This window comes from Stegodyphus dumicola, chromosome 5 (genome assembly GCF_044657685.1).
Source record: "Stegodyphus dumicola isolate Sdum_Otavi_A_Nest chromosome 5, ASM4465768v1".
In the NCBI taxonomy this organism is placed as follows: Eukaryota; Metazoa; Arthropoda; class Arachnida; order Araneae; family Eresidae; genus Stegodyphus; species Stegodyphus dumicola.
The window spans coordinates 204,805,974-204,820,875 of record NC_140772.1 but is presented as its reverse complement, the minus strand read 5'-3'; the positions used below and the strand labels follow the sequence as shown (position 1 = coordinate 204,820,875).

Sequence of the window (14,902 nt, the reverse complement as noted above, 5' to 3'; positions counted from 1 at the left end):
ACATAAAGAACAATTAAAACAAGAAAAATCTATTTTACAAATGGGTTTGGATGCTCCTGAACAACAAGTTAGATCTTTGGAAAGAAAACTTTCTGTATCAGAACAGAGAGTAGAAATGTTACAGAAGCAAAGAATGAAGCAGAAACTACAAAATTTCAGATGAGCATCAAAGATAAAATCCTCTCTGAGCAAGAAAAAGAAGTTCAATATGTTAAACTGAAAATGCAAGAAAAGCTACCTTTTGAAAAGCATGAGAAAGATTATGTAGAAGAGATTATTTGCTAAACAAGCAGAATTGGAAAGGAAAAAGGGGATCACTCATGAAGAATTTCGTCAGTTGCAAGAAATTCTTAATGCTGATGATTGGGAACATTATGGAGACCTATGTGGTGCTGATGCTGTTACAACACCATCTTGCACGAAATCAACTTACAAATCAACTAAACATAAGACAACGTCATATAAGAGGCGTAGATATTTCCTTGAAGAATCTTCTGTCCCCCAAACAAGATTTTCTATAGCAATATCAGCTGTTAATTTTATTTCTGGAGTAAGCAAACAGAATGCTTCTAATTTTCAAGCAGATACTGATTATACTTCTGGAAAAGAAAGCATTAAAGAAATAATTGACGCAGAAATTCAAAATAATTTTGAAACTTACCAAGAAGAACTTCGAAAAGATAGAAAGAAACAAATATTTAAGGTAGAGGAATAAAATAAGAAAACACATAAAACATATAACCTTCGAAAATGTTCTCCAAAATATTATGAAATTAATGATTTAGTAGCAATCAAAAGAATGCAATTTGGATCAAACATTAAGTTAATATCAAAGTATTTAGGCCCATATAAAATTGTAAAAATAAAAGACAATGACACTTATGATGTTGTAAAAGAAGGAGATCATGAAAGACCCACAAAACCAACTACATGTGCTGAGTACATAAAACAATGGACCCAAGCAGAAGATGTATAGAATAATACTGACTATGATGTTTTAACCTGGAGTGATACAGCTGTTCACCGAATTAGGATAATGACTTTTATTTCAGTTAATCTATTTTTAAGATGAAATGAAGCTTTCGAAAATGTTAAAGATTGAAGATATTTTTCATTTCAGATGAAGTTTTCTGAAAAATAGAAAGGACTATTGACGATGTTATTGTTGCAAAGATAAAGGACAATTAAGATGTTTCCTTTCAATTTTGTCCTTAGCACACAATCTTCCGCTCTCACTTTGTATTTCTTTTCAGGTTTCAACTTATTTTTTATGGTAGTTCTTTTACCGAAGACACTGATGTTGTGAGATGACCAATGATTTATGATGTCAACAGTAGAATAATGTCGTCGAGGTCGACGCATAGCAGAAAGGCCGAATGTGGCATTTTAAATCTACAGCTTAATATTTTTCCTAGCGCGCTGTTTAATTTTTAGTTGTTGACTGCACGAGTGAAACTGATAGAACTCCATTTTGTTTTATGAGAGGAGATGTAAGATGATATAGATGTAAGATGATATAGATGTAAGATGATATAGATGTAAGATGTTATAGATGTCGGGGTAATAGATATATGATGTTATAGATGTTGTATTAATAGATGAACTATATTATAGATGTATTAATGTTTTATTAAATGTGTTTTGTTTGAACATGAATTGCAATTTCAAAACTAAAGAACCCCGCCCCCCCCCCACACATATATACATACACACAACATAAATCTTTTATAGCAGAAATTTTAAATGCTATGCCATGGTATACTAGAATTAGCAGCTGTGCTACAGGAGGTACAAAGGAAGGCGAGGATTTGTAATCTGTTCCAAAAGTTTTTAAATGCAGAAAAAGCATTTTCCAGACTCAATTCAAAATAAAAACTTTTTTTAAATCACAATAAGAAAATGAAATCTTTCATTATTATGTTAAACAGAACTATGTTAAACATTACGGATTCTTGAACAATAAAATTGTCTAAAGGAACACAACATATTGTTTGAATATAAAGAATTGGGCCGGATTGGGGAAATACATAAATAGCCAAGATGATGTATTAACCTTAGGTGTAACTAGAGAACATTATCTTATTAACACTATGAATACAAATAAAGAAAAAAATTTTACGGCAAAATGATATTCAATTGTGTCAGATGGATGCACACATTAAACACATTCTTTAATTTAGCAGTTATTTTATTATAAAATAATTCAAACGTTTACATTGGGTGCATTTTTCAATTTAAAAGTTTAAACATATTTTCAGCCTCTAAGATATTAAAAAGTGAGTTCTGGAATTTTACTCAACAGATGCTGAGCCAGATTTTGAAGTATATAAATCATTTCTACTCACTTTAATTCCAGCACTACGGCATTTGGCAACAGCATCTGGAACAGCAGCACGAGGAGGATCAATCATGGATATTAATCCTAAGAACCTTAAACTATCCAGGGGAAAATTCTGTTCATCAGCATCAAATGGATAACCAGATGGGTATTGATCTGAAGGCAATATATAATCACAGAAGCCTAATAGAAAAAATTTCCTTCTTTATTAAAAATTTTTTAATCAATAGTATAAAAAAATATATTTTTATTAATACAAAAATACTGAAAATGAGCACAATGTGCTGTTACTCTACATATTTTATCTTAAACACAGAACAAAGTCCAAAATCAGACATTAGAATGATCTAATATCAGAACCACCAACAAATATATACTTTTTTTAAAAAGAATTTTGCAAAATTTAGGATGGAGAACATGCTTAAGAAAAGACACCTGTGTTGTGTCTCTCAAATGCCTGCTGGCTAGTGAATCTCACCATGATTCACAAAAATATACCAACTGATATTAGCCGGAACCTCCTTCAGTGATTTGGAAGTGGTATCAAACTAAACAATAAATGAATCCACAAAACATATTGTTTGGAGTGTAATGCTGCTAATATTTTATTTATTTATTTATTTTTTTTTAATTTTAATTTTTATTTTTTATTTTTATTTTTATTATTTATTTATATATATATATATATATATATATATATATATATATTTTTTTTTTTTTTTTTTTTTTTTTTTTTTGTTGGCATAACTAAGTGGTGTGATGATTTAATCCTAACTGGACATCTGAATTATTCTTTACTTTCTTGCTGTTTGTTTAACTGCATTACTTGATGCATATAAGAAGACTGGACTGTTAAGAAACTGTAAGAATGTAACTATCCTATTAAGTAGTACAATTATGTTTGCAGTCGTGTGCAGATACACGCTTCTTGTACCTTGTTTTTGATTGACTATAAAATCTGTTAATGTTGTGAAGATGACTAGTAATTTGATTTCATTAGCTTCTGTAATCAATTAGTTCTCGTCCAGTATAACGACTATGTTTACAGGCTCATTACCTAGTTCCCTATAGTGGAGACTCCTGAGTGAAAATTCGAGCATGCATCATTCATCATAAGAATGCATGAGAAAAAAAAAAGGCTTACAGAGTCATAAAGAGATAACAAATTTTTTAAAAACAAATTTTTAACATGCTAAAAAATATATTCCTCCATAATCTTTCTAGCACCAGAAAAACTAATTTGCTGATCAGACTTAAGTCATAATCATTAACTGCTATATAAACTACATTCTTTTGGCCGACATTTCCATCTAAATTGAAATTTTTGATCGACATGAGATACAGATCAGATAAACATCAGATGCAGATATTTGTTTAGAAAGTTTGGAAGATCATCAAGTGGAGAATTTAGCAATGCAAAATGTTGCCCCACGTACCGTTCCATGCTTCAAATTCTACCCAATGCAAAAGTATTTTTAGGTGTACATATATCTATGTTGTTTTAATTCATGGTTTAATTGGATTTCCGTTCCTTGATGATGGTATATAAAAGATTTCTAATTATAAATTACTGGCTTAGAAATATATATATTCCTTAAGTTTTAGATTATTATAATACTATAATACCTTATTGATTTGTAAATTAATTACCTTATATGACTTGTTAAGTTTGTAAGATTCGGTACTAAAGCATTATTATAATCACAGATTACATGTGAAATATAATGGCAAATACAAAGTATTATTTTATTAGCTTCATAATTCAACATAAAATGAAACCTTCTATAAAGATACATGCATAACCCTTTCAAAAAAGGTTTCGATTTTTCCACTCGAATGTTTAGCAAAGCATCTAGGGATAAAACAAGTACCATCTGCTCTCACTGCAGCTGACAGATATCACATATACACTGCTGGCCATTAAAATTGCAATACCATGCATTCCTCCCGGTGTTGCAATTTTAATGGCCAACTGTGTAATTGCAAAAAAAAAAATAAATAAATAAAAATAAAAATTGCTTAATCTCTCAACTGCCAAAGGGTTAATCAACTATGTGTATAACAGTCCTAAAATTTATTTAAATACACTCTTCATAACTTATTATATGAAAAATACTTGCACTACCTTTGCTTAACCTTAAACATTTGTAAGTCATTTTTTTTTTCCTTTAAATAATTTATTGTTAAATATTCATGTTTGTTCAGAAATACTTAATGAGAGAAGCAGCAACTTCAGAAATTAAAAGCTAACTATTTTTATCAGTCAGAGGGAGCAAATATTTTAAAATTATTTTAAGAGTGATTTCCTTTTGCCCCACAAAATATTAAGCAAAAATTTAACAATTCCATAATTTATATTATGTTTGACCAGTTTCAAAAAACTTCAATAAATAATTAAAATTTAGAAGACTCAACTAGGTCTATCATCAAATGATAACTATAGTGAAATTTGACATAGGAAAAATTTAGGGAGATTGAAAAAAAAAAAAAAAAAAAAAAAAAACACCACCACTAAAGAATTAAGGTAAAGTCATCTCAGTACAATATTCATGCATTATGACATGTGTACTTGTAAATCTACACCATTAAACTTGTATATAAAAGTAAATGAGATTTAATCACTAAGCAAAAACAAAATAATGAAATAAAAATTATTGATTAAAGCACACACGCAAAAAATTACTTGCCTATCACACGTTCTCCCAGGCCACCTAATTCTAAATATGCATTATTAAAAGCTTCTTTCATTTCATCATCTAGAACTTTCTCTTTGCCATTAATGTAGATTGTTGAACAACGATCTAGAACTCGTTCTGGGGCTCCTTTCATACATAATAAGTAACAGGGATTAGTTGCATCATCTGTTTCATGGATTGTCACCTGAAATATTAATTATTAAGCTAATTTCATTTCCACCAATTTTCCTTATTGCATTTTTTAGAAATTGTAAATACTAAAGATGTACTCAGACTATTAAACACATTAAATAAATAACCTTACTACAAATAGACACTTCACAAAAAATTAATAGAATTACTGATGATGCCTCATTAAAAGAATATTAATATAAAATTTTAGTGGGATACATGAAATAAAGTAACTTTAATTTTTTTAACTGGCTTCTGAAATTTTTCCAAAATATTATTTGATTGCTGCATATCTGTGCAAGCTTTAATTGTTTACTTATTATTATGATTATGCAATTCAAATTTTTATTATATAACTGTGGATTAGGCTACATGGCAATGAATTACTCGATTTATTTGCAAAATCTGGAATTCTTAAATGATATTATTATTATTACTCCCTCCTCTTCAAAGAAAATGATCAGAAGTTTTGTTATACAAAGAAAGCTCATTACTAAGGCAAATAATATTAATATACCTATGTAGTGATGAGGAGGTTAACTCCTAACCTTTATTTTCTGTACTGTGTTTTAGATGATGTGTCCTACAAAGTTTTCCTTGTTTGTCATGAAATTTTATTTTAGTTGTAATTTTTAATCTTTTATGCATGTGTGCACTGATGTTACAATGTGAAATGTATACAGACAGTGTCAAACTCATTATTTTTAAAGCATGAAAAGCTATTTCAGAATGTCATACCTGTCATAACATTCTAGTTTCTAATTTGCTCCTAAGTACTCTTGCACCCATTTTTCATTCCTATCCTATGAAGTTATCAAGAGTTAAACCTGAACCATTCATGGAAACATAGAATAATAGTTTTGGGAATAATTTGAATCTTCTTTCAATATAAACCCACATTTTTCAGCCAATGATAAACATTAATTTTTGGAGTTATTTAGAAGATGAACCAAAGAGATTAGTTGACGGAATAAAAGTGTTACAAAATAACACAGGTATGTCAAGTTGTGAAGCTGCCATGGAAACAAAATGTCACCCTATCTTCTGGCAATTAAGATGTGGCCATGAAACATTTGAATACCTTACAGGAAAAACAGCCTGCTAATAAAAACCTTATTAACAAATTTTTAAAAATGTTAAAATCTTGTAAACAAACATGGTGATAAAAATAGAATAATTCAAGATCATCTCAATTTTTTGTAAAATATTGTGCACATACAACAACTATCACCTACAGATTTGAGTGAAGTTTCCATTGAGTATAACCAAAAGGCTGCAAACTTTAGGAGAAAATATTGAGACATAAGGTCATCTAAATGATAACTGTAAAACTCAAATTTGGTCAAAGAAACCTTCACTATTTCTCCCATTCTATAATACAGTACAAAGTCTTTAATCCGGACGTCCATAATTTGGAATGATCTATAATCCAGACCTCAAAGCTAATACGTTTACGCATGCGCACAATACGTTTACTCATGTGTGTTTAATGTATAATGGACAGTATAAGCTAGGCTAAAATTATCTAATTATCTATTTCAGTTAATGTTGCAGATTGCGTTGTTCCTTAATCTTCTAATTGGATCCGGATTATTATTTTTTTGCAGACTGTTAGAGCAATTTCATAAAAAGTAAGCTTGAACTTTCGATTATGTCAAAAAGAGTTTCCGATTCTGGAGCTGGCAAGGAAACTTACAAAGCGAAAGCATGTTTCGATGTCCATCAAACAAAAAGTGGAATTGCTGCAAAAAAATGGATAAGGGCATGAAGAAAGTGACAGAGAGGTTAGTGAAAATGAAAAAATTTCGATTGACAAGTTAGTCGGTATTCTCAGCACAGCAATTACAGGACTTGAACAGTGGAACTTTGCAACTGAACAAGAAATTATGGCTGTTTACAGACTTAAAGAGAACGTATTAGAACATAAAACGAAGCAACTTAAACTTACATTGAAAGAAATGTTTAATAAAGTAAACAAATAAATATTAAGCTTTTTTTTTAAATTTTGATACCCTTTAGATCATAATTGCTCTTTATTTCATAAATTACGGTTTCATATTTTAAATTTTATAATTGCTGCATGCTATCCTACCAGATTTAAATTGATGATCTATAATCCAGAAAAACCCCTAATCTGGAATCGCCGAAGTCCCTATGAGTCCAGATTAAAGACTTTATACTGTACTAATGAACATTGGCCTCAAAACTATAACTGATATTGAGACACATATTCAAAAGAGTAATATTTAAAAGATTATTCAAAAGAGTAATATTTAAAAGATCATATTCTAAAGAGTGCTGTTAGGTGTTTCTTTACATGAATCGAGGGCATAATTTAAAAATCCCACATGCAAAGAAAAGGGTTTCTGTATTAACCCTTTGACGCGCAGTGGTCGTGCCCTGAAACCACAAATTTTCGAATTTTTTTCTCCTCTTCCTTCCGAAATTTTTGAGTGAAAATCAATTGATTACTGATCTTTTACCTCTAAGTAACACAAAATGACTACAGAATCATACATGTTTTAGGTCTTAGTACTTGAAATCGGATGCCTTTTCAAATTCGTTTTCAATGAGACAAAATAACTTCCTTTTATTAATATAAACAACTTTAAATTTCAAAAGTTATTCATCGCACATCATGATTTCTATCATAAACATTAAAAAATAGCAATAATTAAACTGCATATGTATAAACAAAACCTCTATATGTATGGCATTTGCTTTGTGGTTTCAGGGCGCAACCACTGCCCCACTAGAGCATCGTGCCACAATGCTCTAGAGGCTCGGTGGTCGCGTCTTGAAACCACTGCTCTTCACAATGGCGTTTGCTTGCTTCTCAAATAGGAATGTTTATTTTGACCCGGATATTGATAAAGGTTTTTGAAATCACGGAGTTATTTTATTACTAAACAATACATGCACCTGCCCAGTAAAAAGGTCTTTCTTTTCCAGAGACTTTTCTCTGACCTCAACACACTTGCTCCCCAAGCTAGTCTTGTGATTTTATAAATTATTTCCTGTGGTTTAAATTTAATGTAAATATACTTTGCTGTAATTAAAAATATAAATCGCGTAAAGTTTTATTTAAATTAAAAATATTTTCTGAATATTTTGAGATGGAATACGAATAAAATAAGTATGAATGGGAAACGAATGATCCATACCAAAGCCAAAAAGACTAAGTCCCCCCCCCATTAACATAAAAAACCCACAAATTTCATGTGCCAGATAAAAAGAAACTAAATAACGCTGGACATAATACCAGTGAGATTTAGATTCAATCAGTGTACATTTTGTAGCACAAGGAAGAAACATCATAGAAGAAGATACATGTGCAAAACGTGCAATGTGGGTCAATGCATGTACCAAAAAGACAAAACATACTTTAAACAGTGTCACAAAAATATTTGTTCATTGAAATAAAATTAAAAAAAAACACTAAGTCTTTTTTATCCTTATTTTACTGAGTTTTCTAATCCATGTAGCCAAACGTCCTTATTATGTAGGTACTTATACTTTCACTGCTATAGAAAAATTACATAAATGTTTATTTTTAAATTTTTTCTGATGATTTAGTTTGTAAAATAATGTAAAAAATATATATATTATGCAATTCTTACATGCATTTTTTTAAAATTCGTAAATTTCGTCATTTATTGGAAATGCGCACGGAAAAAGGTAAGTTTTTTTTTTCCTACTACCTAGGTAAGTTTCAAAGTCCTAGACGCGCGGTGGTTTCACAGTGCGACCACCACCCACAAAACAATGGGCAAGAGTAGATTTTTTTAAATTTATATATTATTTGTCTCTAGGATCATAATATTCAATTTCTAGAATTTTTAGTTAAAAAATTATAAAAATAATATTGCACGCGTCAAAGGGATAAATGCAAAAAGAAGCACCACGTTTTCAATATGTAAAAATTCAAATACCATTCCATTTCCTCCCTCTACTTCTACTAACCAAAATAAATATATTTGCCCCTACTTTACTCATTCACGAACTACTTGAAACTGTATCACTTCATTACATGCCCAACAAGCATTACTAAATTAACTCGATGCATTTAAATGATAGAAGCCAGTCCAGCTTTGTCCATTCATATCTAGTAAACATATTAAAATTACAAGTTATTAGTTTAGATAGAAGTTAGACATCAAATTGCAGTTTAAACTATAAGGAATTTGAAAGCAGTAACACTTATGCATATCATCCAACTGCATCATTAGATGCTGCATGTCTTGCCTGTAAACAGAAACTGAAGCTTGCCGATTCCCCTGACATGTCACAGAACATACCTATATATCTATCCTAGCTTTACTTGAGGCAGATTTCTATTGAAATGTCGTAAATTCTGAGCAGCCTGTCAAAATTAACAGAAACTCTTGCCATGGTGCCTTTGATTTTTAGTTGAATTATTAGCAGATGTCATCCCAAAAGTATTGTTACTTCCTTGTCACATGTGATAAGAAGTTGAGCCTTTTTGAAACTGACTTTATCAGAGTGTCACAGCATGCTGAGTGCAAAAATAAATATACGTAGAGGCTTTGCTAAGTTTTTGTGTATGATGAATTACACACATGAAGATGTTTGATTTTAAATAACAAAAAACTTTAATTACAACATAGTAACTACTCGTTAAACTAACACTGATCATATTTCCACCGGAGAAAAAATCCGTCTAAGCACGGCGGCAACAGAGAACAGAGTGTTGTTTGTTGTGTATCTCTAAAATTTCCATTACAGTTACAGCTAGAGATTCGGGCACACGGTTGACAAGTAGCAAAAACAGGTTCTTTTAGTATCAACGCAGTACTCCCCCTCCAATGTCAATTAAAGTAAAGGTATCGAAGGTTAAATCAGACCCTACGTCCATAATGTGTATGCTGAGGAGCACTTTGCTTCTGGCATCCAGACATAGGCGATGATATTGTGACAACTGGAGGTGTAGACACATGGGATGAGGGTGTAGGTGCCTTTAAAGAAGGTGCAATTGAAGTATTAGTCTTGACAGTTTTTGGTACAAAAACAAAGGCCAGTTTAAGACTATCAGAGCTCACTACTGTTTGTTTCCAATAAGTGTCCGATAGTTCTTGGATGTGCGACCTAGAACCAGATGTGGCTCTGTATAAGTAGGCTGCAAAAACATTTTTGATGCATCACACTTTAAACACATGCAATGATTTAACAAGTTCTTTGGGAATAAACACAGATGTTTAAGAATATACACTCGTGGGTGTAAGAGATAATGCAGCCATGGTTTTTTGCAATTGTCTGAGACTCAACATTGAGTTTTTTGTACAGTTTATAAAATTTCCAGGTAAATGTAAATTAATACGGTACACCATTTCAGCATTAGAAGAACTCATGTCCTCTTTAAAAACCATTCTTAATACTAACAACACTGTGGGCAGAACATCAACCCAGTGAACAGAAGTATGGCATCTAATGGCCTGTTTAAGACAGCGATGGAATCTTTCAATAAGTCCATTGGAATTCGGATGGTACAGTGATGAGTGGATCTTTTTAGCTCCCAAGAATTTCTTTAATGTAGTAAATAATTGAGACTCAAACTGTCATCTCTGGTTTGTGGTAATGCACTTTTGGTGCTCCAAATCATGTCCACTAAAAAAAAAAAAAAATTTGGACACTGTGTCAGCTGACATATTCACAATACAGATAGCCTCTGGCCAGCATGTGTGTACAATACATATAAGGAGATACCAGCAATACACATAAGGAGATATGTATAACTTTGTGATGGGGGCAAGGGTCCAACCAAATTGATATGGACATGGCTAAAGCAAAGAGATAGTAATTCAAAGCACTGCAATGGAGTTCGAGTATGTCTGATTTTTTATCTTTGACAATCTGCACATGCTCTAGCCCATACAGAGATGTCCTTCAGCATGCCAGGTCATACAATACTTTGTTGAATTAACATGCGGGAAGTTTAGATGCCAGGATGGGATAAATTGTGAAGGCTGCTAAAAATACCATGTCGAAATTTCAGTGGAATGCATGACTGCTCCACGTTGTCCAGCACATCGCAGTACAGTGAAAGATTTGGTTCCAGCTGCATAGGTAATAAATTAAATTCATGTGAAGCTTTGTCAGACAGCAGATTTTGTAATTCTGAATCATTTTCCGACACTCTGCAATTGTGAAGAAATCTGTTGAAGGCAATAAACCTCTTCAATTCTGGACAGAGCATCAGCAACCATAGTTTGAGAGCCTTCAACATGCCTAATATCAGTTGTAAACTGCACTATATAATCAAGGTGACACATTTGTCTGATGGACGCCCTGTAATACTTTGGTTGGAAGGTGAAAATTGGAGGCTTATGGTTGGTATAAATAGAAAAAAACACTTGAGACAAAAATGCTTAACTGCCTCGTATGAACTAAGATGTTTGTGATCATGCATGCTATATTTTGATTATGCTGAAGAAATGTTTTTTTGAGAAGAATGCTGGTAGCTTCCATGCTTAATCTATATGTTGCTGTAAAACCGCACCCATGGCCAAATTAGACGTGTCAACTGTTAATGTTAACAGATGCTTAGAAGGGTAGCTAAGAGCTGTTGCCAATGCTAGGTACTCATTACAAAGGGTACAAAGGCTGTATGAGATTCAGCTGACTAAATGATTGGTCATGTATCTTTCTTTTTGCTGCTAATTAAATACGTTTGCAAAGGCGTCTGCTTTGTATTGGTATGAGGAAGAAAGCGACGATAAAAGTTTAACATGGCCAGAAAACGGCAAAACTCTTGGAGAGTTTTGGGCTCTGGGAAATTCTGAATTGCAGGAACTATCACTAAGCGAACAAACATCCTCCAAGGAAACCTCATGACAAAGGAATGACACTTTAAATTTCCTTAAAACACATTTTGATGGATTTATAACTACATCATAGGACTGAAATCGGTCAAGGACGAAATGAAGGTGTTCAAAGTGCTCATTTTCGTTTGTTGAAGCTACAAGAATATCATCGAAATATGGCACACAAAAATCTAAGTCATGAAGGAATTAATTTATGAAACAATGAAACATATGTAGCATTACACAACTCAAAAATCATAACAGGAAATTCAAATAATCCAAAAAGAGTTATGACCGCAGTTTTTGGTATATCAGGTGTATGGACTAGGATCTGATAAATTAAATCTAAAGTAGAAAAAACATTTTTGTCTTCCAAGACTTGCATGCAGTCCTGAATATGAGGAATTGGATATCTGTTAGGCAAAGTAACTGTGTTAAGATGCCAGCAGTCTCCCCAAAGAGGCCAGTCGCTGTCTTTCTTAAGGACCATGTGCAGTAACTGGCCCATGAACTTTTTTGAGGGAAGACAAATTCCCTGTTCAAGCATACATTTAAAATCTTTTCCAACCTTTAATTTCTTAGAAGGCAATCGCCTTGCTTTGGCAGATTGGTGGTCCAGTGGTCTCTGCGTGATGTACAATACTGAGGTCAGCACTTGGTTTGCCGGTTACTGAGCAAATGAGGTTAGGATACTGCTCAAGTAGTTTGTGAAAGGAGAATTACCGGAAATTAATTTAAATCCGAAATTAGTGGCATTTCCGATACCACCTACAGCAGACAATTGTGTGATTGAGTTAATTAAGCATTGATTTTTAATGTCGACTAAAAGAGAAAATTTTTGCACTAAGTGCACCAATTATTGGGTTTGAAACTGCAGCTATGACAAATGGCCACTGAAATTTATGATGCAAACTAAGTCTAAAGACATTAATATTTCTCCAAATGATGCAATTTTCGATCCATTAGCTGCAAATCAGTTTAATTTTCCTGATGAACATTTTGATTCGGTAAGAAAGAGAGAAGTAATACTGAAATATCTGCACCTGTATCAACAAGAAGTAATGCTGAAATGTCCGCACCTGTATCAACAAGAAAGCACCAGCCTGACAATTTATCAGTTACAAATAATCGACTAATGACGGCCCACTCAGTTTAAAGAAGTCTGTTGGAACGAGCATGGAGGCTTACACTTACATGCTTTATCATGAAATCAGGAGTGATAGTAACAAATTTCTTTTTGCTTACTGGACTGCATGAGTTAGTGCTTCCTATTATGTATATTCTAGGAACTTTGATCTGTTGCACGGGTGATACTGAGATCCTGTCTGTATAGTTGCTGATACGATAATTTCTGGATTTGTTGCGATGAGGCCATCCCTCTTTTCTTCTGGATTGCCAATATGTTAAATTCCCCCATGCTGCACAGACATTAAACATTCAAGCTTTCTTCAAGATTTGAACCTAGCCCCAAGAATGTGGTTTCCAGCACCACTAATCACTGTACCAATTGATGGCATATTTTTTATATAGGACAATTTTTCATATATATTTTAAGCTGGAACAATGAAAATAAACAATTAAATTCTTAGAGTTCATCATTTAAAAGAAATAGCTTAATCCCTCCTGTAAAAGTAAAAAATAAAATAATTCATAAACCTTATTGATGATGAATTTTTATAATTAACCGACTGGAAAGTACCGCATTTAAAATATTCTTTACCAACAATGTAACATTCATGTTTATGCAAACATATTAAATATTATCTCATTCATTTAAAAAAAACAAAGAAAATTTGATAAATGATATTTTACAGTAGTGTTTTATGGACTGCACATGTTCACGAAAACAATATTTATTTGTAAACATTGTAAATATTCTCCTGACATATGTTATGTATTCCATCAGTTATTAAAAATATTTTAAAATTTATACAAAGATTAATACTTACATGATATTTATTTGTAGAGTTAAAAGGTATTTCACAAACTTTAGAATTGTTTTCTCGATAGGCAGCTACATTTGAGGTCGCCAATTCCATACATTTCAAAATAGCAGACTCTGATGCATCCCCAATACACTCCCTTTAAAAGAATAGTTCCATAATAAAAATTTGTAAATAAGAAGGAAGTGTGTTTTAGTGAAATGCTTAACAAATTCAAGGAATAGTTACCTTTTAAGAATAGGAACATTTTCTTGACCAGATTTGAATTCTGCTCTACTACAAAGGCGAGCAACACGAGAAAGAGCTTTCCAACCAGATGATGTTTTATCATACTGTAATCCTTAAAACGATAAAGCAATTACTTTTAAAGCAAGCACTATATCACATAATAATCTTAATACGATATTACATATATTTTAAGAGCTTGAAAAATCACAGTAAGCTTACATAAGAGTTCAATGACAGGAGCTATAAATTAAAATTTAGGAAACAGTTTTTCTTTTACATTTCATACAAAATATTTTACATGAAAAATTCAACCCTAGTTTGAATATCAATGTGTTATTAACAATACATTAATGCATCAATTTTATTCCAAATATTATACACTATTAAATATTATTGGGATATAAAGTAAGTATATGATGGCTAAAGTATAGTTCTTAATAAACATATGCTTGAAGTCCATCATATTATTTTGACATAGAAAATTGCAGCAATCCTCATAATTTTCAAAAGGTTCAAATACAGAATGTTAATCTTATCCTCCCACAAGTAAAGAAAAAGCACTAGAAGTAAATTAAATAAATTAAGAGGATAAAAAACTGAGAAGAACCAATCTGCTATAAACTTTACATTAAAAAGTACATTATTAATCTCTTCACTCCCGGCGTATCATGCACGATAAGCTTCAGTTTCCCTCTGTGGGCCCAT

At 31.9% G+C, this 14,902-nt stretch overlaps 1 protein-coding gene across 3 annotated transcripts in view; it reads right to left on the bottom strand.

The window, feature by feature from the left end:
- LOC118203405 (sodium/potassium-transporting ATPase subunit alpha-like) overlaps window positions 1-14,902 on the bottom strand; it is a 186,740-nt gene that overhangs the window by 70,009 nt on the left and 101,829 nt on the right. For all 3 annotated transcript variants that reach the window (XR_015041392.1, XM_085817579.1, XM_085817578.1), the window contains exons 9-12: window positions 14,198-14,309; window positions 13,976-14,108; window positions 5,026-5,218; window positions 2,346-2,521 (exon numbers count right to left, since the gene is read on the bottom strand). Coding sequence is in view for 2 of the 3 variants with exons in the window: in XM_085817579.1 (XP_085673705.1) it covers window positions 2,346-2,521; window positions 5,026-5,218; window positions 13,976-14,108; window positions 14,198-14,309 (614 nt within the window). In the remaining variant the exon portion in view is untranslated. The remainder of the gene's footprint in view (window positions 1-2,345; window positions 2,522-5,025; window positions 5,219-13,975; window positions 14,109-14,197; window positions 14,310-14,902) is intronic.